Raw genomic sequence first — 24,314 nt, forward strand, 5'->3', positions numbered from 1 at the left:
GCTCTAGAGTATCTATTACATATCTCATATTATTTTTCGTATGGCTTCCTGGGAGAAATCCTGCTTGGTCCTCATGAATATAGTCTTTCAGTATGCATTTCAATTTACTTACTATTATATCTGTGAATATTTTATAGTCATTTTTAAGGAGAGATATAGGTCGGTAATTCTTAACTGATGTTTCCTTAGGGATTAAGGTTATATAGGCCTCCTCCCATGATTCTGGTAGCTTCCCCGTACAGTGGTACCTCGGGTTACATACACTTCAGGTTACATTCGCTTGGGGCCTCCTGCTGCTGCTGCGCGGTTTCTGTTCTCATCCTGAAGCAAAGTTCTTAACCTGAGGTAATATTTCTGGGTTAGCGGAGTCTATAACCTGAAGCGTCTGTAACCTGAAGCATATGTAACCCGAGGTACCACTGTACTGATTTATTAGACTTAAAAAGGTAAAGGGCCCCCTGACCGTTAGGTCCAGTCACGACGACTTGGGTTGCGGCACTCATCTCACTTCATTGGCCGTGGGAGCTGGCATACAGCTTCCGGGTCATGTGGCCAGCATGACTAAGCCGCTTCTGGTGAACCAGTGCAGCGCACAGAAATGCCGTTTGCCTTCCCACTGGAGCGGTACCTATTTATCTACTTGCACTTTGACGTGCTTTCGAACTGCTAGGTTGGCAGGACCTGGGACCAAGCAATGGGATCTCACCCTGTTGCGGGGATTCGAAGTGCCAACCTTCTGATCGGCAAGCCCAAGAGGCTTAGTGGTTTAACCCACAGCACCACCCGCGTCCCAACTTATTAGACAGAGGGTTTTAACAACTGTTTGGCTGGCATGCTTACTTATGCTACGATAAGGCTAGAGTTCACAGAGATTTTACGACTCATGTAATAAAAAGATCTCTATATGCAGTCTGGACAAAAAATAAGAGTATCCTGGAACAAAAGAAACCCTGGTGGTTGTTGCCGATGGGAGCCATGACAGTAAAGAAAATTAACAAGATGGTTGAATGGGTTACGTATAAATAAATTATCTGTGAAGAAGGCAACCAACTAAGACTCAAAAATCTTGAAAATGTTTAAACAAAACTGTTAAGAAAACAGAAGCTTTTTTATTGGGGATACTAGATGTCAGGGAACTGCCATCGGAAAGACAGGAGGTGGAGAGGCTCTCAGAAGGCAGGAGAGAGTCAGCAGCGGAGGAAGGCACCAGTAGGGGGAAATCGGGAAGTCTTAAGGAGAGAGAGATGGAGGCATGGCTCAGGGACTCTTCCAGCAGTAACAGCGGAGGAGTTTCAGATCCTCCCATAAGCACCCCCACTCCTCGCCGGAAACTGTCGCGCCGAGAATCCAGACGACGCGTTTCCGTCAAGGAACTTTTATGTTAGAATAGATTCCGTAGACGCCCACTGTCGGATTCTACCAGCGACTGACGGAGCCATGCTTTGGGGGCTCCGTTAGAGACAGAGGTTGGCTGGCTAGCCAAAACCCGGAGGGATCAAGCTTTACGCACAAGCAGCTCATTATCCCATCATAGCAATCCGACAGTCTCTGAAAGCAGCTTGTGCAAGCAGAGGCATCATGAGCAACCCAGCCGGAACCGGAGGAGCAGGAGCTGGAGCTGGAGCGGGTCCAAGCCTGGAAGAAAGGTACAGGGCGTTGGAGGTCCAGCTCGCGCTGCAAACGGCGAGGCTCGAGGAGAGGAGGGCTCAAGATGCGGATAAGGGGAAAACCACCCCACTCGCAAGAAAGGTGCCTGGATTGGTGCAGAAATTTGGGGGGGATCCCAGGAACTATCAAGCCTTTAGAACCGAGATGCAATATGCTCTCAATCTACAGTTTGATGACTTCCCCGATAAGGATTCTAGAGTGGCGTACGTTATTGGCCATCTAGAGGGAGGGGCGAAGGACTGGGTTAGACCCCTGATGGCAGCCAACAATGAAATCCTAAAGGACACGAGGAAGTTTTTTTGCGCCATGGACCTGATGTTTTCCAGCGAGATTGAGCAGGGAGTGGTGCGCAGGCAGTTAATGGCGTGTAAACAGGGGAGCCGATCTGTATGTGAGTACTGGACTGAGTTCACCATGTTGATACATAGACTGGGTTGGGACCTAGCGAGTGAACCTATTCAAATGCTGTTTGAAGAAGGGCTCTCCCCGGCAGTGAAAGATGAACTTTCCCGGGCGCCTAGGGCGGAGTCTATGGACCAGCTGACTAAATCTGCGCTGTCCATAGGAGCGCGCCAGGAGGCAAGAGCTTTGGAAAAGCGGGAAGGAAAGGGGGAACGTTGGAAGGATTTCCGCATTCCAGAGATTCCGGAGCAGCCTTTCCCGCCAGCAGAGCCGATGGAACTTGGAACAGCGCGCGTGCGCACAGTTTCAAACACCAGTGAAGGGCGGAAGAAGGAGGGAAAGAGTGCCAAGAAATGTTATCTCTGCCAACAGCCAGGTCACTTTGCCAGAGTCTGTCCGCAAAGAAAGGAATGGCAAGGGATGGTGGGAACTGTTGGGGGGAAGGAGGAAGAAGAAATAAAGGAGCAAGTAAAAGCCAACGCCTGGCTGCCACCATCAGGGCACAGCAGCCAGGCCAAGGAGTAGTGAAAGTGCCCACGCCGGAACCCCCAAGACCAGCGCTTGTGATAGAGGTGTTGCTGGAGCTGCCAAACGGACACCCACTAAAGATAAAAGCGCTATTGGATTCAGGCAGCTCCTGTAATTTCATGAGTAAGGAGTTTGCAGCTGAACACCATATACAGACTATCCCGTTAAGTAACCCTCTGCAGGTGACCACGATTGATGGGAGGGAACTGTTGGGAGGAGAAGTGAGCCAACAGACTGTACCAATGATAATGAGGGTGGCAAGACACACAGAACTGATAGCGTTTAACGTAGCCACCTTGGGGGGAGCTCCTATTATTTTGGGGATGAGCTGGCTGGCACTACATGATCCGCTAGTAGGCTGGCATCAGAGGGTGGTTTCCTTTGGATCAGCACATTGCCTAGAACACTGCAAGGAGGGAAAGGCTCAGGAAGGGGCCAAGGCCACTCTAGCAGGGATGGAAGTAACGGACAAAGGGAAGGTGCCACGACAATACGCTGACTTGATTGACGTCTTCAGCGAAAAGGAAGCAGATAAACTGCCCCCGCACAGACCTTTTGACTGTCAAATTACCTTACTCCCAGGAGCACAATTGCCAGTGGGCAAGCTGTATGCAATGTCAGACAGTGAGATGCAGGAGTTAAGGGAGTTCATTGACAAGAACCTCAAGCGAGGTTTCATCAGAGAGTCACGAGCGGTGGGGGGCAGCCCAGTGTTCTTTGTGGACAAAAAAAACACGGATAAACCCAGGCTTGTAGTGGATTTCAGGGCCCTAAATGCAGTGTCAGAACCAGTGACTTTCCCCATGGCCAGAATTGATGACATTCTGACACGGGTGAGAAAAGGGAAAATTTTTACCAAGCTGGACCTTAGGGGGGCATATAATTTGATACGTGTGAGAAAGGGGGATGAGTGGAAGACCACTATGTTCACCCCCTTGGGGGCTTTTGAGTACTTAGTTATGCCTTTCGGATTACAAGGGGGCTCGGCCTGTTTTCAATCATTCATGAATCACGTCCTGGGGCCATTGCTCTACAAGAACTGCGTAGCGTTCTTAGATGACGTCCTGGTGTACTCAGAGAATGAGGAGCAGCGTGTGCGAGATGTAAGAGAGGTACTGAGCAGACTGCGAGCAAACCAGCTGTGGGTGAAACTGGAGAAGTGTCAGTTTCATACCAGGGAGGTGGAATTCCTGGGGTACCGGTTGTCTGACAAGGGATTAGCCATGGATCCCAGCAAGGTTCAAGCGGTACTGGAATGGAAGACACCAAAGACCAAGAAGGACGTGCAAAGATTCCTGGGCTTCGGAAACTTCTATAGGAAGTTCATCAAAAACTTTGCCCACTTAACGGCGCCCATCACGGATTGTCTTAGCAGCAAGAAGAAATTTGTTTGGACGGAAGAGGCGCAGCGGGTGTTCGAACGATTAAAGAAGGTGTTTGCGTCGGAAGAGCAACTTTTGCACGTGGATCTACAGCAACCAATGAGAGTGGAGACTGACGCGTCAGACCGAGCGGTGGGGGCCGTGCTTCTCCAGCCAGGAAAAGATACGTCAGAATGGAGACCGTGTGCCTTCTTCTCGCGGACGTTGAACAAATCCGAGAGGAACTACACAGTATACGACCGAGAACTGCTCGCCATTCATGAAGCATTCCGGAGATGGCGGCACTTGCTGATTGGGGCGCAGCACAAGGTTCAAGTCAGAACTGACCACAAAAATCTGGAATACTGGAGAACAGCCCGAGTGCTGAACCAGAGACAAGTGAGATGGGCCCAGGAGTTCTCCAAATTCCATTTTGAAATTCGTTACGTGCCAGGCTCGGAGAACGTAAGGGCGGACGCTCTTTCCAGGAAACCTGAGTACTTAGAGGGGGAGGGAGCGCCTGAGGAAAGGCATATAATCCCTGAGGACCACTGGGTGTGTGGGGCGGCATTGGTGGGGCAGAGGGAACTGATAGTGAGTACTGAGCCCAAGAGAAACTCAGAGAACTCAGGAGGACAGAGGAGAACACAGGGGGGTTTGAAGAAAAGAACGGGGCGTTGTATTACAAAGGGGCACTGTACATACCCGATGGGGAACTGCGGGGCAGAGTACTCAAACAGTTGCACGACAGCCCCACCGCGGGGCACTTCGGACAGCACAAAACCATGTGGTTGGTTACCAGGGAGTTTTGGTGGCCCAAGGTGAGGGAGGACGTACGGGAATATGTCAGGGGGTGCGACAGGTGCCAGCGAGCGAAAGGGGAGAGGCTGGCACCAGCGGGGCTATTAGAACCCTTACCCACACCAGAAAGGCCATGGGAGGCAGTATCCATAGATTTTATGACGGACCTGCCAAAATCCAAAGGCAAGACAGCTGTCATGGTGGTGGTAGATCTATTAACTAAGATGTGTCATTTTATAGCCTGTTCACATGCGGTCACAGTGGAGGAAACCGCCAAGTTGTTTGTAGAGCATATTTTCAGGTTGCATGGCGCCCCCTTGAGGGTGGTCAGCGACAGAGGGAAACAGTTTACTTCCAGGTTCTGGAGGAAGCTCATGAGCTTGCTGCACGTGGAGGTCAATTTTTCAACTGCCCGGCACCCAGAAACAAATGGGCAAGCGGAAAGGGCAAACGGGATTTTACAACAATACATGAGGTGTTATGTAAGTGACCGAGAAAATGATTGGGTAGATAAGTTGGCCCTGGCAGAATTTGCCTACAACAACGCGGAGAATGTGTCCACTGGGATAAGTCCCTTCCTGGCAAACTATGGGTGTCATCCCAGGGCATTTCCAGGAGAAGGAGGGGAGAGGTGGAGTGTACCGGCTGCAGAACACTTTGTTGAAGAGATGGAAGCGATCCACCGGCAACTCCAACTTAACTTAGAGAGGGCCAAGGAAGAATACAAAAGGCAAGCAGACAGAAGCCGAAGGGAAGGTGAAACCATAAGGGTGGGGGACAGGGTATGGCTATCCACCCAAGGACTGCCGTTCAAGGGAGGGTGTAAGAAATTAAGACCCAAACAGCTGGGACCCTTTGAGGTCATACAACAGGTCAATCCGGTGGCATTCAAGCTCAGATTGCCCAACCACATGAAACTGCATCCAGTATTTCACAGGTCTCTACTGTCGCCATACCGAGAGGGGCGAGAGTGGGGGGAACGTGAGGGAGAGGTCACGCAAACACCAGTAATAGAAGAAAGGGAACGCAACCCACATGTGGCAGGAATCATTGATTCCAGGTGGAGAGGGAATCAAGTGGAGTATTTGGTAGAATGGGAAGGGGAAGCGGAGTCGGAAAACACATGGGTACCGGCAGAGGAGGTCAATGATGAGATTTTAATAGAAACGTTTCATCAACGGTTTCCAAGGAAACCTCAGCCCGTGGGAAGGTTTAGGAGGGAACACTTTGGCACAACCGATGTGGAAGAGGAATTTGAAGGGTTCCCAGAATCAGGGCAGGAAGAGGGAGCAGAATCTGACGAGGAAGAGAACACAGAGAGAAGAGAAGGGGGGCAGTGGAGAGAAGTGTTCAAATCCTCTGATGATGAAGAGGGTTCTTTCCGGGGTTTTCCACCCTCACCGCCAGTAGGAAAGGGAGCGGGAGGGGGTGAAGGGGGCCCTGGAGGGGAGGTGGATGTCAGGGAACTGCCATTGGAAAGACAGGAGGTGGAGAGGCTCTCAGAAGGCAGGAGAGAGTCAGCAGCGGAGGAAGGCACCAGTAGGGGGAAATCGGGAAGTCTTAAGGAGAGAGAGATGGAGGCATGGCTCAGGGACTCTTCCAGCAGTAACAGCGGAGGAGTTTCAGATCCTCCCATAAGCACCCCCACTCCTCGCCGGAAACTGTCGCGCCAAGAATCCAGACGACGCGTTTCCGTCAAGGAACTTTTATGTTGGAATAGATTCCGTAGACGCCCACTGTCGGATTCTACCAGCGACTGACGGAGCCATGCTTTGGGGGCTCCGTTAGAGACAGAGGTTGGCTGGCTAGCCAAAACCCGGAGGGATCAAGCTTTACGCACAAGCAGCTCATTATCCCATCATACTAGACATAGATACTGCCAGAGAAAATAAGAAAATATTCCTTTACGCCATGGGAGTGGCGAGAACACTAATTTCCAAAAATTGGAAAAAAGAAATAATCCCGACAAAAAAATAATGGCAAGAAAGATTATTTTATTATATTAAATTGGCCAGATTGACAGAGGCAATTAGGGGTCAAACCAAACAAAAATTCCAAAAAGAATGGGTAAAACAAAGAGAATATTTTTAATAGCAGTGCCCTCAAATTAATACTTGGACTTATTTTGATTGATTTCTGCAAAATAATTTATGGTACTTAAGTTAAAAACAAAGAAAAAGGAGTAATAATGAACTAAAAAGGAGACGGTTTACCAAAAACGATAAAAGAACCATGTTGAGGATTAAATCAAATGGAAGAAAAGAAGAACTGAAATATTGGGGGGGGATGTATGACTATTTGTTTTGCATAAGTTTTCATATGTTATGTTTTATTAGTACTTTTTGGTTTGTTTTATGTCTTGTTGTTTGTTTCTCTCTTGATTCTGTATTATTATTTTTATGTTCATTTTGACAAGTGTGTGTATACGTGTTGTAAATAAACTGAATAAAATTTGATAGATATAGATAGATAGATAGATAGATGACAGATGATAGATAGATAGATAGAGATAGATAGATAGATAGATGATAGATAGATAGATAGATAGAGATAGAGATAGATAGATAGATAGATAGATAGATAGATAGATAGATAGATAGATATAGATGATATATAATGACAACAAAACACTGTCCAAAATGTATAAAATTTTATTAGAATGGTCAGTGGAGTATGAGGAGGTAAAATCAGCCATGGAAAGTGGGAAAGAGATCTAGAACTCTCAGAATGGCAAAAATTGTGGAGGGAAGATCTTAAATTCACAGCATGGAATAAAATTGGTCAGCTCAGATTGAAACCAACAGACCATAGCAAGACATCAAAGTCAGTGTTAATTAGGACTGCAAAAAAGGGGGAAAAATCGAGATTTTGAAAGAAAAAAAAAGCTGATCAACTTTTCTGTCTGAATTTTCACTTTTTGAAATACGGCAACCCTATGTTAATGAAAAGTTCAGATGAGACAGAAAGTGTCAGCCTGGCAGGCAGACTTATGAAGGCAGGATGCTACCATACAAAAGCTGCACGGTGGATTTAGTATAATGGTTTTAACTATGGAATTGATCACTTTAGGGCTATTGCATTTCTTCCTTAATTTATTGTTCTATGACATTTTCCTTACTATCTCTGCTTTGGAATGGTGGATTGTTCTAATACAGTAGTTGCATTGTTTACTGATTTTGTTTTGTTTTGTCTTTTACCCTTGTTTTATTGGATTTTTTAAATTTTTGTATATATATTTTAAATAAAATATATTTAAATAAAAAATATTGTTTGTATGTCACCCCGAAAGCTATTGTTACTGGGCAGCAGGAAAAGGATATAAAGAATTTTCTTTCCTATCTAAGTTGGTAGGAAATTTCAAATCTTTCCTTCTTTTTCTTTCTCCTGACAAGTAAGCGATTGGATTATGTCAACCATGCTAGGAGGCTGGCAGAGGATGATTGGACAGGCACCGAGGAGGAGGAGGAGGAGAAGGAGAAGGAGGGGGCAGACAGTGCAGACATGGAGATGGAAGTCGGGACGAAGCTACCAAAACGCTACGCCAACCAGGTGAGGGGGACTGGTAGCAGAGAGGAAAACTGAGCAAGGGGAAAACTGGGCTCCAAATAGAAGCCAGCCCTTGTTGCTTTTGTGTATATGAGGTATCATTCTGATTATTTCCCTCCTGGGACATAATTTCCCCCAGAGCCTTATTTGTTAGCAAAATGTGAATTCAAGTTTCTGGCTCTTTAGAGTGGAGGCAGGAGGCTGTAGACTTGTGGTTCTGAGAGCAGAACCTAATGGTTGATCTACCTGAGGAAGTGGGTCAGAATTAAAAAGATGAGGTACAAATACCGTATTTTTCGCCCTATAGGACGCACCGGCCCATAGGACGCACCTAGTTTTTTGGGGGGGAAATCAAGGGAAAAATTTTTTTTCCCGCCCAGGTTTGCGCAGCCATCCCCAAGCTAGAAGAGGGAGACGGAGCGCTCCGTCTCCCTCTTCTGCCTTTAGGAACAGCTTCTCTAGCCTCCGTGGGGCAGCGGCTTGCCCTGCTGTCCCCCGAGCTGGTGGGGCTGGTGATGGGGAGAAGCTTGCTTCTCCCCCCCCCCCCCGCCCGCCAGCCTCCAGACCAGGTCCGGGAATAGCGGGGTGGCAGCGCTCCGCCTCCCTGCTATCCCCCGAGCTTATGGGGCTGGCGGGGGGGGGGGGAAGAAGCAAGCTTGCTTCTCCCCATCGCCAGCCTCCAGATCAGGTCGGGGAATAGCGGGGTGGCGGCGCTCCGCCTCCCCGCTATCCCCCGAGCTTGTGGGGCTGGTGGGGGGGAGAAGCAAGCTTGCTTCTCCCCCCAGCCAGCCTCCAGATGAGGTCGGGGAATAGCGGGGTGGCGGCGCTCCGCCTCCCCGCTATCCCCCGAGCTTGTGGGCCTGGCGATTGGGAGAAGTAAGCTTGCTTCTCCCCCCCCCGCCAGCCTCCAGATGAGGTCGGGGAATAGCGGGGTGGCGGCGCTCCGCCTCCCTGCTATCCCCCGAGCTTGTGGGGCTGGCGATGGGGAGAAGTAAGCTTGCTTCTCCCCCCAGCCAGCCCCCAGATCACGTCGGGGAATAGCGGGGTGGCGGCGCGCGCCTCCCCGCTGTCCCCCGAGCTTGTGGGCTGCAGGCTGCTGCCCGCAAGCCTTGCGAGCCCGCGGGACCTCCCGCCAGGCTTGCAAGGCTTGCGGATTGCTTTCTGAAGCCTGGGGAGCGAGAGGGGTCGGTGCGCACCGACCCCTCTCGCTCTCCAGGCTTCAGCGAAAGCCTGCATTCGCCCCATAGGACGCACACGCATTTCCCCTTCATTTTTGGAGGGGAAAAGTGCGTCCTATAGGGCGAAAAATACGGTACTTCCCCCAATCTAATCTAACAAACTGGGAACTTGATAAAAATTATCTCTGTTCAAACAATTATAAATTAATTCCCCCCCCCCCAAAGGCTGAGTTATATATATTGAGAGAGAGAGGAGCTAAGCCAAAAGTGTCTCTGAAAAGCGCTTTTCTTATCCCTTATTTGCTTCCTGTGTTTCTTATTTATAAATTCCTTGATAATCTTTGGAGAGTGATTTGTCTTGACTTTTCTGGCGTATTTGCAACTGTAGGAGACTTTTTACAATCCCAATCAAACCAATTAGTTTGGTGTTGGAATGAAGTAGATTTGTACCTCCCTTGGACAATGCATGGTTTCAGTTCCTCTATTATTTGCTGATACGGTCCTAATTAATATGTTAGGTGCATTCATATAGTCAGCATAGACTTTCACACTATATTTTAAATCCAGGTTGTGAACAATTTTTCCTTTCTTTAGGGAAGGAAATATTTTCATGTCATTTGCCATTGGTTTTTAATGCTATTCTATATTGTGTTGTAAGCTCTCCAGGAAATGTTTGTTGATGAATGACTATAAATCCAACACCATTTAATGTCAAAACAAAAAAATTCCTTCCAGTAGCACCTAGACCAACTAAGTTAGTTCTTGGTATGAGCTTTTGTGTGCACACTTCTTCAGATACACTGAAACAGAAGTTACCAGACCCTTCTATATAGTGAGAAGGTGGGGAGGGGTATTACTCAGAAGGGTGGTGGGAATGGGTGATTGGCAGATAGCTGTGATGAGCCTGTTGACGACTCTTAACGACTGCAATAGGTCTTACAGGAAAAAGCAAGGGGTGAGAAGGTGAAAAATGGCTTTGTCATGTATAATGAGATAAGAATCCAATGTCTTTGTTCAGACCAGGTCTCTCCATGGTTTTAAGTTTGGTAATAAGTTGCAATTCAGCAGCTTCTCTTTCCAGTCTATTTCTGAAATTCCTTTGTAGTAAAACAGCTACTTTGAGATCTTGTATAGAATGTCCTGGGAGATTGAAGTGTTCTCCTACTGGTTTCTCTGTCTTGTGATTCCTGATGTCAGATTTATGTCCGTTTATTCTTTGGCGTAAGGTTTGGCCTGTTTGTCCAATATAGAGAGCTGAAGGACACTGTTGGCATTTGATGTTAGACGATGAGCAATTAAATAGTCCCGAGATGGTATGTGTGATGTTGTTGGGGCCAGTAATGGTGTTGTCTGGGTGTATGTGGCAGCAAAGTTGGCATCTGGGTTTATTGCAGGCTCTGGTGCCAGTGTCCATGTTAAGTCTGGTTGTAGTATTATTGTGGGTTAGGAGTTGTTTAAGATTGGGTGGCTGTCTGTAGGCAATGAAAGGTCTTCCTCCCAGAGCTTGAGAAACAGAACTGTCATTGTCCAGGAGAGGTTGTAGATCTCTGATGATGCGTTGTACTGTTTTAACTTGGGAGCTGTATGTGATGACTAGAGGTGTTCTGTTATTTTCTTTTTTGGGTCTGTCTTGCAGCAAGTTCTCTCTGGGTATCAGTCTGGCTCTGTTGATCTGTTGTCTAAAATACCCAGCAGATGAAGTTAGACAACAGATCAACAGAGCCAGACTGATACCCAGAGAGAACTTGCTGCAAGACAGACCCAGTTGGTACCATAGTTGGTACAATGTTAATAGATTTTGGGTTATATCGAATCCTAAGAATACTTGGAGGAAACCCACTGAAATTAATGGACATGACTAACTTGAGTACATTCATGTCAGTGGATCTCCTCTGAGTAGAACTTGGTTGACTACAACCTTATTTGATTTTTCTCCTTTGTGGCTTTGAGTACAAGCAATGGAATTATGGTCATCTGGGAGCATTATAGAAAGAGAAAGTGGAACTGCAGAGGGCCACAGATTCAGGCTATGTACACACCATACATTTAAAACCCTGGGAACTGTAGTTTGCCTCTCACAGAACTCCTAGGACCTTTAGCAAACTACATTTCCCATTGTTCTTTTTGGAGTTAAGGGGGATGTTCTTTAAATGTATGGTGTTTATACAGCTTGAAAGTTGTAACTGAAACTGAGATCCATTTGAGATTTCTGCATTGCAAGGGTTGGACTAGATGACCCTGAGGACCCTTTCAACTCTACAGTTCTATGCTTAATTAAAGAGTTTACTCATGTACAGTGGTCAACCTAGGAAAAGTGGGAAAATAAACATAAAGAATAAACTACTTGAGGGATGACCCTTATGTGATATTAATGTGACCTTTTCTCATTTATTGATTTTATTTCATTTATGAGTCTCCTAATAAAAAATAGTCTCCAGATGACTTACAAAAATGCAGGGTTGTTTGCTTTTTTTAAACTAAAATGAAAATCAAACCCTGCATTTTAAATTATCCTAATCATTGTTGTAAATAAAAATATGCCCTTTTCCCTTATGGGGTATCCAAGAGCCCATATAGAGTCCTTACATAGGTTCCCTATTAGTAGGAGAAAATAACAGAGGCCAACCAGAGAATATTGAGAAGCAAAGCAGCTAGTAAGCTTGATCTTTATTGATCTGTTGCAACAGGGTGCTCCCCTCACACGCAGGAGAGGAAGAGGACCCAGAACAATGGCCTGCAAGGCCTTATAAAGACTATTGAAATTGCCACCCTGTAGATCAAGACCACCCCCAGAACATTATGCATACATCACAGAAGGGGTGTAACCTAAGACCACCCCTCAGATACATCCCACCTACATCACAGAAATTTAAATGTTGTTTTTCTCTTGTCCTTGTTTATCTCCTGTCTGGCAGGTTACTTGATTGGATTTCCTGGGGAGCCTGGCCATTCTTTTGTAGTGGTAAAATACTTATTTCCTGGGCCAGGTCACAGGCTCACACCTTGTATCTTAAATGTGTCCTTAAGACAGGATTTGTGAGGAAAGAGACAATGGGGAGACTTTTCCATTTTGACCATGCAGAGAAACATTTGCTCAGTTTAGGAATCAAAATGGTTCCAGGTTGGCTTTCCTGTGCTGATCTATGTACGTGTGGTTATGAACGTTGCCATATATCTAAGACCATAAAATTCCTATCACATTATTACTGTGAGTTTTGAAGTAATTTAGCAAGAAAGAACCACAAAAAGGGAATATATAATACTCAGTGTAATAAATAGGGAAGGAATTTTTAAAAAGTCATATGAAAATGATAGCAAAAGCCCACAAGCCACAAGGAGAAAGCTAGTCTCCCCCTACGGATGGTTCTATCCTCAAATCCCTCTAGCCCTGCGACATAAGCATTCCTGGGATGCTGAAGTTTCATTTTAAATTTGAAGAGTCCTTCATAGTTGCCAGTGCAGGGCTTACTCACTGAGCCCTTGGGGTGAAGGCGAAAGGTTGGCTTTACTGTGAGGGCTGTTGAGGGCCTTCGACTTACTTTCTTTGCTTAGTTTTCTAGGAACAAATGCAGCCCGGGTTCTTTAAGTTTTATACCCTAATTCCACTGGTTTGGGAAGCACATTCTGTTTCAATGCAGGTGCCAGCTTGTTATGGCTTTCTCTGCAAAAGGAGGCCTTTCTTATCAGCCTTTGCTGAGCGATATGCTTTCTCTTTCTCCCTTCTTGCCAGCCAGCCAAAGAAGTGGCTTAGACTGAGCAGCCTTCCTCAAACTCAGCCCTCCAGATGTTATTGGCCTACAACTCCCATGATCCCTAGGTAGCAGAACCAGTGGTCTGGGATGATGGGAATTGTAGTCTCTGGTGGGCTGAGTTTGAGGAATCCTGGCTTAGAGCTACAGCAGTAGGCAGGAATTGTCATTTTAGGGGGAGAAACTTAATTTTTGTACATTTCTTCAGTGAGGGATCTTAAAAATATGTTTTTGGGTGTGAGTTCACACTTGCAGTTATTTTTGTGATTGGAAAATATTTAGCTTAGTAAGTCTACCTTTGATTAAGAAGCATATAAACAGCTTTCAGAAAATGAAAGACTTACTTTTACCTTCTGAAAAGTGATTAATAATAACAACAATAATAATGAATAATAAAACTTCAAGCACTTGGCCATCATTTTTTTATATGCAATTTTACACATATTTTACTTACCAAGCAGTCAATCTTATCAATCAGTTTTACCAAAGTATCTTTAGAATTCCTGAGCCACATTGCAACTTTTTAGCACCCCTCATTCTTGGAATTTGAAACTTCAACACTCCTGACCACAGCAGCTTCCTCCATCTCAAACCCCAAGAGGTGCCTAGAGCTCTGCGGTTTGCTTCATTGTGGCAGCTCTGGTGTTTGCTGCATCTAGTGGCTCTTTGGGCCAGGATTAATAAAAATAAAGAGGAACAGAGAAGGTATCCTCAGAGCATCAATCCAGTGCTGGCTCAGTACTGACTGGGTTGCCAGGCTCTTGGGCGGAAGTCCTTTCCAGGGGAGAATGAACCTGAGGCCTCCTGCATGCTAAGCAAGTGCTCTGCCGCTGGGTTATGGCCATCTCAGGCCTGGCTTTAACCAGTAAGGTTTCTGGTTGCATTTCTCCTTCTGCGCCACGCTTTCCCAGCCTGGTGCCTCCACTTTTTTCCAGCTGCGTCTCCCATCATCCCTGACCATTGGCCATGCTGCTTGGGGCTGATGGGAGTGGTAGTCCTACAGTGTCTGGCAGGCACCAGGTGAACAATTTTCTTTACTGCCTTTGTAGCTGATGCTGTCTGAATGGCTGATTGACGTGCCCCCAGATTTGGTGCAGGAGTGGCTGCTGGTGGTGTGTCCTGTGGGGAAGAGGGCTCTTATTGTGGCATCTCAGGTAAGAGACCGCGGCTTCTACCACAAGCCAAACCAAGGAAGAGTTTTTATCTTGCTGCTTTGTAAATGGTCTTCCTGCCACATTCTAATAGCTTGGCAAGCTGGGGTTGAGGAACCTTTGAAATCAGGTAACTCTTGCGTCCATGTCCAAAGGCTTATTGCATGTGAAACTCCTCCAAGACTACGAAATGGATCTGTTCCATCTCACCCCATCTGAACAAGCTGCATTTTAACAGGGCTTAACAGAGCATTTTTTTAATTTTTAAAAAACACACTCCATTTTAAAAAGTATTTTGATGATTTCTAAGAACTTGTTTTCCCTGCTGCTTCTTATCTACTGTTTTGTTGATAGGTTTGTTTAATTGTGCATTGTGTTTGTGGCCTTTAACATTTTTGTGATCCCAGCCTTGTTTTTAACAACTTGCATGATCACTGTAGGTGACAAAGAATTCCATATAGGTGAGTCAGCAAGCTGGCGGAGGGGGGAGCCAATCTCTCCATCCTTCCTCCAGCATCCACTTGGCATCTGTTGGCATGACTTGCCAGGAATGGCCTGGCAGGCCAGAGTTGGCCCATGGGCTAGAGGTCCCCCACTCCTGCTGTTAAAAAAACCATGATTTTCTCTTAATATGTTTCTTTTTTAAAAAAGAAATGAGAGCAGCCATCACTGCAATGAGTTTCAACAGTAATACAGTTCCAAGGTACAGTCTCAAGTAATGGTCTTCAACTGGTGGGGAAGGACCCACTAGTGGGTTACAGCCTGATCCAAAGTGGGTCGCAATAGGAGTACTACTACCATGCAAATATATGGTAAAAAGATTAAGAAATGGGTCCCCAAATGCATATTTGGGTTGAAAGTGGGTCCTGAGTGTGAAAGGTTTGAAGCTAGCTGGTCTAAAGGCACATGAGGCTAAAGCTAAGCAGTTCTGGGTCTGAACAGGCGGTTGTCTGAAAACCTGAAGGAGCGTCTCCACCCCCATCGTTCAGCCTGGACACTGAGATCCAGCACCGAGGGCCTTCTGGCAGTTCCCTCACCGCGCGAGAAGCGAAGCTACAGGGAACCAGGCAGAGGGCCTTCTTGGGAGTCATGCCTGCCCTGTGGAATGCCCTCCCACCAGATGTCAAGGAGATAAACAACTATCTGGCTTATAGAAGACATCTGAAGGCAGCCCTGGATAGGGAAGCCTTTTGATGTGTAATGTTTTGTTATGTTTTTATATATGTTAGAAGCAACCCATAGTGCCTGCAGCAAGCCAGTCAGATGGGTGGGGTACAATTATTTTTCTTGTTGTTACTATTATTATTATTATTATTATTATTATTATTACTACTACTACTACTACCACATGCAATACTGCCTTGGGCTCCACAATGGAAGAAAAGGAAGGATATAAACATAATAAAATATATGTGGGGGTTGGGGGCCTCCCCCCCCCCGCTCTACTTGGAGTATACAATTTAGGAAGTCCTTTTACAGTGGGGGGGAAATCACTCTTGTTTGTTCTTGATCCCTTCCTCCTCCTCCCTCTCTTCTCTCCTTCCAGGGCTCCACTGCAGCTTACACCAAAAGCGGTTTCTGTGTCAACCGATTCCCTTCTCTTTTGCCAGGTGGGAGTCGCCGTACTTCAGCAACAGGGAAAGGTAACTTCTTGATTCCCCTCCCTTTTTGCAATCTCCCAATGGGCAAAGATCTGCTTGAAAGAGACACTCCAGGTCCTTACTCAAAACCAACTTTCGTGTACCATTCATTACCCACCTTCCATGGGTTTTTTCTTTTCTTTTTGCCATTGCTTGAGCGATAAGTCATTAGCTATAACAGGTATTGTTTGGAACAAGAACATCATTCTGGGCAATATATTAATCTTTATCGCAGAAATTCTACCCAACAAGGACAGTTATAATTTATTCCATCTTAACATCTCTTAAATTTCCACCCACGTCTCAACATAATTATTTTGAAACAACATACAATTCAAATTTCTCATGGTTAATACCTAAGTACTCTACTTTTTTGTCAATTTGAAATTCAGTTTTCTCTGTCAAAGACTTGTTCTTCTGTAGTCATATTCTTTATTAAAATTTTTATTTTCTAATGATTAACCTTAAAACTTGCTAGCATGCCAAATTCCTTTAATTTATTCATAAGAGTTTCCTCTCCCTGTAGTGGGTTTTCAGATCATCTGCAAAACTCCTAACGTAGTTTCCCTTTTTAATCTTTATCCCCTTAATTCTCTCATCTTGTCTAATATCTCTAAGCAAGACTTCCAAAACCAAAATGAAAAGCAATGGTGACAGTTGGCACCCTTGCCTTGTTCCCTTCTGTATCTCACAAGGTTTTGTTAATTCTCCTTTAACAATTATGTGAGCTGTCTTCTGCTTAATAAATCAATTTCACCCATTTAATGAAATCTCCAAAGTTCATTTCTTGCAAAGCTCTAAACAGAAATTCCCAGTTCACAATGTCAAAAGCTTTTTCTGTATCCCAAAAAATCAATACAGCTTCTTGTTCTGACAGTTCGAATACTCCAAAATATCTAACATATTTCTGACATTGTCTCTTAATTGTCTTTTAGGTAAAAATCTATAAAAAATCTATTAAAAAATTATACATCATGACCAGTCTTGTAAAAAAAAAAAAAAACTTGCTGCCAAAATCACTCCAAATAATTTATAGTCACTGTTCAGTAATAAGATTGGCTGATATTTTTTTACTGAGGTCAAATCTTGTCCCTCTTTAGGTATAAGTGGGATGTTGGCCTCTTTTTAGCTATCTGGTATATGAGTATATTATTCATTGTCCTTGTTGTAAGGGTTGTAGAAGTTCTTCAAAAAATTGATAGTTAGCAGCTGGCCGCTGTACCTTTTCCTTCTTGGATTGTTTAATAGCATCACATAACACCTGAATTGTTAAAGGGCCATTGATTTTTATTTATCTATTTTTGGGAGAGAGAGATTTTTGCTGGATGTTGTTTTTGCAAGTAATCATCTATCCGACCCTGCCCCCCCCCCCCAGATTCTTTGAGCTTTATACAGCTTAGAGTAAATTTGATCAAAGTTTCTTCATATTTGTATTGTTCATAGTTATAACATTGTTTTCTTGCAACTTCAGGATCACTTTCCTTAGTTTGGCTGAATTAACTAAAGCAAATAGTTTTAACTGGATTTAAAATGTGGAATTATTCGTTCCTATTTTGAATTTTGCCTGTTGTCTTTGTCCATGGAGTTTTCTTGGCAGGGATACTGGAGTGGCTTGCCGGTTCCTCCTCCAGGTGGATCACGTTTGGTCAAAACTCTCCACTATGACCTGTTCATCTTGGGTGCCCTGCTCGGCATAGTTCAGAGCTTCTCTGAGCTATTCAAGCCCCTTCGCCATGGCAACTTCGCCACAGAAGTGCCTGGCGTGCTCTGATCCATGGGGTCACAAAGAGTCGGACACGACTAAACGACAACAAAATTTTGAATTTTATTGTGTAATTCTCTTCTTTAGTGGTTGTGCAAACAACTATTCTGAATAATGCCTGTTATAGGGTAAGGAGCACTGGGGATAAGTGTATGGAAGCAAGGGACAGTGGCCCAAAGAGGTTTGGGAACCACTGGCCGAGATTAATCTCTTGCTTCTTGTTGTGTGAAGAATACACAATCCTGGACTGCATCTACAGCGAGGCCCAGCAGATGTACTACATCCTCGATGTGATGTGTTGGCGGGGACACCCTGTGTACGACTGCCAGGTACCTTTTTGCCTCTGGTCCTGCCACTGGCTTGCATCCCTGGCAGCTGTTTCCTCCTCTCTGTTCCCTTTCTGAGACACTTCCTGGATTCTGCTAAAACTCACCTGTAATGGTGTTTTTGGAGATGTTGCCCCATAGTTAAATTTTAATTTTTTTTATTTAATGGGGGGCATATAAGAGGTAAAACAATTCTGGGAGCAAAGTAGACCCAAGCCATTATGGGACTTAAATACTAATAGTGACACCTTGAACATGGCCCAGTAACAAATGGGCAACCAGTGCAGATCTCTGAGCAGAGGTGATAATACGCTGACAGGGCCTCGCTCCTGTCAGCAACCATGCTGCAGCATTCTGCGCTGGCTGCAGCTTCCAATCTTCAGCTGACTGCGGTTTTTGGCATGGCGATCAAGACTAGCCCTAAATAGTGGATCCCTGTTTGTCTTGGCCACCTCTCCATATACTTTCTTTTAATCTATAACCAACAAAAGAGCTTAGCAAGATAAGGGATTCTGTTGAAGTCATTATAGTTTGCTTCACAATCCAGAGCAGAAGCAGTTGCTCTGCTTCTACAAAGCTTCTGTGTTGCCTCCTTTTGGGGTTGTTCCATGCGGAGCTCATAGAAATTCAGATGGATTTTCCATATTCAGGGCAGAGCTCTTGAGGCTGCTGCTTATCATTTAGTCCCCTAACATGACCCTCCTGGACAGCATGGTGTAGTGGTTAAGAGCAGTGGATTCGTATTCTGGTGAACCGGGTTTGCTTCCCCGCTCCTCCACATGCAGCTGCTGGCTGACCTTGGTCCAGTCACACTTCTCTGAAGTCTCTCACCTCACAGAGTGTTTGTTGTGGGGGAGGAAGGGAAAGGAGATTGTTAGCTGCTTTGAGACTCCTTAAGGGGAGTGAAAGGTGGAATATCAAGTCCAAACTCCTCCTCCTCCTCTCTTTTCCCCCCTCAGACAGACTTCAGGTTCTATTGGCTGCATTCAAAAATGCAGGAAGAGGATGGCCTGGGAAAGAAAAGCCGTCTTAATCCAGTAAGTCCTTTTTGCCCAGAAGTGTGGATGTTCTAGACAAGTGAGACCTGCAAGGAAATAATCTGCTGTAAAGTCTTCCTGTTCAGGGCCCCCTTACAGGATACTCCATTCCATTTACCCTCCCCATCCCTGGTGTTCTGTCCTGTTCCCCCCTCCCCTGCCACCAGCCAGCATGCTCAGCCTTCAATCTGCTTTTTTTTTTTGCGGTGCAGGGTGTTCTTCCCTAAATATTGTTTAATTATTATTTTTTGTGTGGGTGCTTCTGCATACCTCTGGGTTTACCCGCAAACTCGCTGATGCCTTCTCCTTGTGCTTGGGTGCTGTTGGTTTTGGATGCGCAAGGGCTGGCAGACGCATGGAGAATAGAGTTTGCTGTGGCAATATATCGGAGGGAAAACTTTCTCAGGTCAAGGGCCACATTCCCTTCTGGGCAGCTTTCTGAGGGCCACATGCTGCTGGTGGGCAGGGCCAGAGGCAACAGTGTGCAGAGAACAAAGCTATAGACTTCGCTTTTGCACCATGTTGTAGCTTCTACACAGGATCATCCACCCTTCTTTGTCATCCGCGACCCTTCCCCTCTGCGGGGAGGTGGGACCGATTCGGATGGTCCGCCCCCACCACTTAATGGATCCAAATGGTTTCCAGAGAGTGGTAGGGGATGCTTTATCCCATGTTGATGGCCTTTCAGCTGATTCCCTGGTGGCCCGCTGGAATGTGGAGTTAACCAGGGCTATTGACTGTCTGGCTCCGAAACACCCTCTCCGATTGCATGGAGCCCGGACAGCCCCGTGGTTTTCTTCAGAGCTGAGGGTAATGAAACAATCGCTGTGATGGCAAGAGTGCTGGTGGCGGATAACTCATTCTGGAGCTGACCGGACATGGGTTAGAGCTCAATGTCGAGCCTCCCAAGTGGCGGTAGCGACGGCGAAGAAGACTTTCTTCACCGCCTCTATTGCATCTGCAGAAAACAGCAGCAGGAGACTCTTTCAGGTGGTTCACAATTTAGTGGAACAACATGCTACATTGGGGCCCAGTACGGGCCACAAGATTTCCTGCAATGATTTTGCAAAGTTTTTTGCAGATAAAGTCGCTCAGATTTGGGAAGAAGTAGATTCCACCGTGGGAGCAGGGCCGGGGCGGGAGAGTGCTAGAGTCCTGTCTAGTCAAGTTGTGTGGGATCAATTCCAATCTGTTACCCCCGAGGATGTGGACAGGCTGCTTGGACGCATGAAACCAACCACCTGTCTCCTTGATCCTTGTCCATCCTGGCTTATAAAAGCTAGCTGGGAAGGGCTGGGCGATGGGATTCGTGGGGTGGTGAATGCTTCTCTCTGTGAGGGAGCCTTCCCAGATCTGCTGAAAGAGGTGGTTATTAAACCCCTTCTTAAAAAAACATCTTTAGATGCGGCCATGATGGCCAACTATCGCCCAGTCTCAAATCTTCCATTCTTGGGCAAGGTGATTGAGTGAGTGGTTGCTGAACAACTCCAGGCGCGCCTGGAAGAAGCGGACCATTTGGATCCCTTCCAATTGGGATTCAGGCCTCATCATGGGATTGAAACTGCCCTGGTCGCACTGGTCGATGATCTCCAGAGGCAGGCTAGGGACAAAAGTGAGAGCTGTTTCCTAGTTCTGCTGGATCTCTCAGCTGCATTTGATACCATCGACCATAACATCCTTCTGGATCGTCTAGAGGGGCTGGGAGCTGGGGGCACTGTCATACAGTGGTTCCATGCCTGCCTCCTGGGCTGTGTCCAGAAAGTGGTGTTGGGGATGCGTGTTCAGACCCCTGGGCTCTCACTTGAGGAGTGCCTCAGGATTCTGTCCTCCCCCCCCCCCCAATGCTTTTCAACATCTACATGCAGCCGCTGGGAGAGATCATCAGGGGGTTTGTATTGGGTGTTCATCAACATGCGGATGATACCCAGCTCTACCTCTCTTTCAAATAAGAACCAGTGACGGCGGTGAAGTCCTGTGTGAGTGTCTGGAGGCAGTTGGAGGATGGATGGCAGCTAACAGATTGAGGTTGAATCCTGACAAGACAGAAGTACTGTTTTGGGGGGACAGGAGGCGGGCGGGTGTGGAGGACTCCCTGGTCTTGAATGGGGTAACTGTGCCCCTGAAGGACCAGGTGCGCAGCCTCAGAGTTGTTTTGGACTCACAGCTGTCCATGGAGGCGCAGGTCAATTCTGTGTCCAGGGCAGCTGTTTACCAGCTCCATCTGGTATGCAGGCTGAGACCCTATCTGCCCGGAGACTGCCTTGCCAGAGTGGTGCATGCTCTGGTTATCTCCCGCTTGGACTACTGCAATGCGCTCTACGTGGGGCTACCTTTGAAAGTGACCCAGAAACTACAACTAATCTAGAATGCAGCAGCTAGACAGGTGACTGGAAGTGGCCGCCAAGACCATTTAACACTGGTCTTGAAAGACCTACATTGGCTCCCAGTATGTTTCCGAGCACAATTCAAAGTGTTGGTGCTGACCTTTAAAGCCCTAAACGGAAGCCGCCCAGAGTGGCTGGGGAAGCCCAGCCAGATGGGCGGAGTATAAATAATCTTCTATTATTATTATTATTATTATTATTATTATTATTATCCATCCAGACAAGCAAGAGGCGGGATCAGAGTTCAAGGAAACATCGCAGCCAGGAAAAAACACTCTGGGTACAAAGCAGAAACAGTTAGGGGAATGGCCTGGGGGGACTTCCGGGGGCCAGGCAGGAGGTCTAAATGTTTATTACTAGTAGCAGTATTATTTCCAGTTGCTAAGCAGCTGCCAGCCAGCAATGCAGCAGCCTAGTTGCAAGGTATACAATTTTGTTCTCTTCTCATTGCAAAGAAGAAATTAAACATCTATAAAGCAGCTCCTCTGGCTACAGGTCTGGGAAGGATTTGGCCCCCTGACTGAGGTTCCCCACCCCAGTGTATATGATGTAGATCAATTCAGTAAAGAATTGCTTATCCTGGACCTGCCAATCTTGGACACAGTAACATCTCCCAATGGTGAAATATCACCTTCCGGGCATAAGGCAAACCTTCCGGAAGATTAAATTATGTGTGCCTCCTTCCTTACTATTTGGGTATTAGCTGACTTCATCCCTGCTTTTAATCTCCTTGTTACAAAGGCAGATGTAAACAGAAACCACCTACCTTCTTTTGGTGGGGGGGGGGGGCGTTCACCTGGTGCCTATACTGTGGGCAGGAGAAGCTGGCAGGGGCAGAATCTGTCTGCCTTCTGTACAGGGAAATAGCAAATAGCACATCTCTCCAGGTTTCAGTTTGTAGAAGGCTTTGATGAAGAAAAGGAACACTGCTTGATTTGACCCACAGTGTGCTAAAGAGCCCCTTAGAACATTAGTCTCAGGTGGATGACTTTTATGTTTGAAGGACTAACTCATGGGTAGGCAAACTAAGGCCCAGGGGCCGGATCCAGCCTAATTGCCTTCTCAATCCGGCCTGCAGATGGTCCAGGAATCAGCATGTTTTTATGTGAGTAGAATGTGTCCTTTTATTGAAAATGCATCTCTGGGTTATTTGTGGGGCATAGGAATTCGTTCATTTCCCCCCTCCAAAATATAGTCCAGCCCCCCATAAGATCTGAGGGACAGTGGACTGGCCCCCTGCTGAAAAGGTTTGCTGACCCCTGGACTAATTGCTGCAACAAAATGCTGCAGCATAGGGTGCTCCTCTTCAGGATTCCTGCCAGCTATGCTCTTTCTTGGACACTCCAACCCCCACTTTTCTCTGGTTTACACACACAAAGATACGGTTTCCCCCTTATAACCACACAGGGCTTCTGGTCTGGAAAGATTTCAGAAATGGCTCTTGGGATTTTCCTCTCCACTGCCAGCTGACTGCTTCTCTGGGAAACTTTGGAGAGCTGAACACCGTTTAAACGCTTGTTGAAGAAAGAAATGTGGGTCCCCAACTCCATGTGTATGTTCTGTGTCTAACACCCATCTTCACCATCTATTTATTTTATAGCAGTGTATAAATTAAATTATTATTGATAATAATAGCAACAACAACAATAATAACCATCCTAATGCTGGCTGGGCTGGTGGGAGTCCAAGCCCATCTGGATGGGGAGTCTGTGGCCCTCCAGCCACATAGCCCATGGCTCTCCAGTGGGAGAGCTGGGTCCCTCGGGCATGCCCCCAGGCTGCTCCTCTAAGATGCTTTGCTGTGGGAGCTCCAGGTCACCCACCAAAGAGGATTCCTCCAGTGAGGGGAGCATAGCCCTTTCCTTGTGGGCAGCAGCCTTCTCAGCAACAGGGATTCAGAGATACACTGCCTCTGAATCTGGAGGCTCCATTCAGCCATTGAGAGATGAATGGGAGAGTCTCAGATGTGAGCACTTGTAGTTCTGATCTTTCTTTTTTTTCTTTTTCTTCCCTTTCAGTTTAAATTTGTGGGACTGCAGAGTTATTCCTGCACACCGGAAAGCCTGTGCAAGGTTCTGGCCACAGATTTCCCCTTTGAGGTAAGCAGTCATCTGTTGGCACCACAGCTCTGTCTCTTTCAACCCCAAGACTTGTATTCCTGGTGGAGAAGACCCCCCCCCAAAGAACCTGGAGAGTAGGAGCCCCAGGGGCAACAGGTTCCAGCTAAGCAATACTGCTTACTGCCCCCCCCCCATTAATAAAGTTTTCAGGACGAATAAAAAAGTATTTCTTCATGCAGCACATAGTTAAGCAATGGAACTTGCTCCCACAGAAGGCAATGATGGCCACCAATTTGGATGGCTTTAAGGAGGATGCAAAAGATTACCCGGGAGGGACTGCAGGCCTTGGACTGAAAAAGCCCTCAACCCCTTGCTTGATGCAGACAGCCCAGAGCTGTGATTGGGCACCCCCAAGTATGGCTTCCGGCCTGTGCTTGACCATCCAAGCGAGGGAGAGCCAGCCTGCCCCCTGATGTCCTGCTGCTGTTACGGTTTCAGAGTTTTGTCCAATGTTCTGCTGAAATTGCCTTCCTTTAACTTAAGCCCCAAAGATCTGACCTGTCCTTTTGAGGGAGCAGAGAACGTGTGTGCCACAAATATTCGGATTAGCAGGAAGGAAGAGAAATGGGCCAGTACCATGTGGATGGGGAGCAGATGGCAGCTGTCAGTCACTCGCAAACATGGCTGGGGCTGGCACAGGCATCGGCTACAGCTCAGGAGG

At 46.5% G+C, this 24,314-nt stretch overlaps 1 protein-coding gene across 4 annotated transcripts in view; it reads left to right on the top strand.

Moving 5' to 3' along the window:
* SNUPN (snurportin 1) overlaps positions 1–24,314 on the top strand; it is a 44,665-nt gene that overhangs the window by 7,475 nt on the left and 12,876 nt on the right. For 3 of the 4 annotated variants that reach the window (XM_083712239.1, XM_083712241.1, XM_083712242.1), the window contains 6 exons: positions 8,153–8,309; positions 14,283–14,387; positions 15,931–16,027; positions 18,018–18,115; positions 19,072–19,149; positions 23,552–23,632. In XM_083712239.1, coding sequence (XP_083568365.1) covers positions 8,153–8,309; positions 14,283–14,387; positions 15,931–16,027; positions 18,018–18,115; positions 19,072–19,149; positions 23,552–23,632 — 616 coding nt within the window. The remainder of the gene's footprint in view (positions 1–8,152; positions 8,310–14,282; positions 14,388–15,930; positions 16,028–18,017; positions 18,116–19,071; positions 19,150–23,551; positions 23,633–24,314) is intronic. The other variant, XM_083712240.1, reaches the window with a different exon arrangement.

This window comes from Podarcis gaigeae, assembly GCF_964106915.1.
Source record: "Podarcis gaigeae genome assembly, chromosome: 14".
Lineage (NCBI taxonomy): Eukaryota > Metazoa > Chordata > Lepidosauria > Squamata > Lacertidae > Podarcis > Podarcis gaigeae.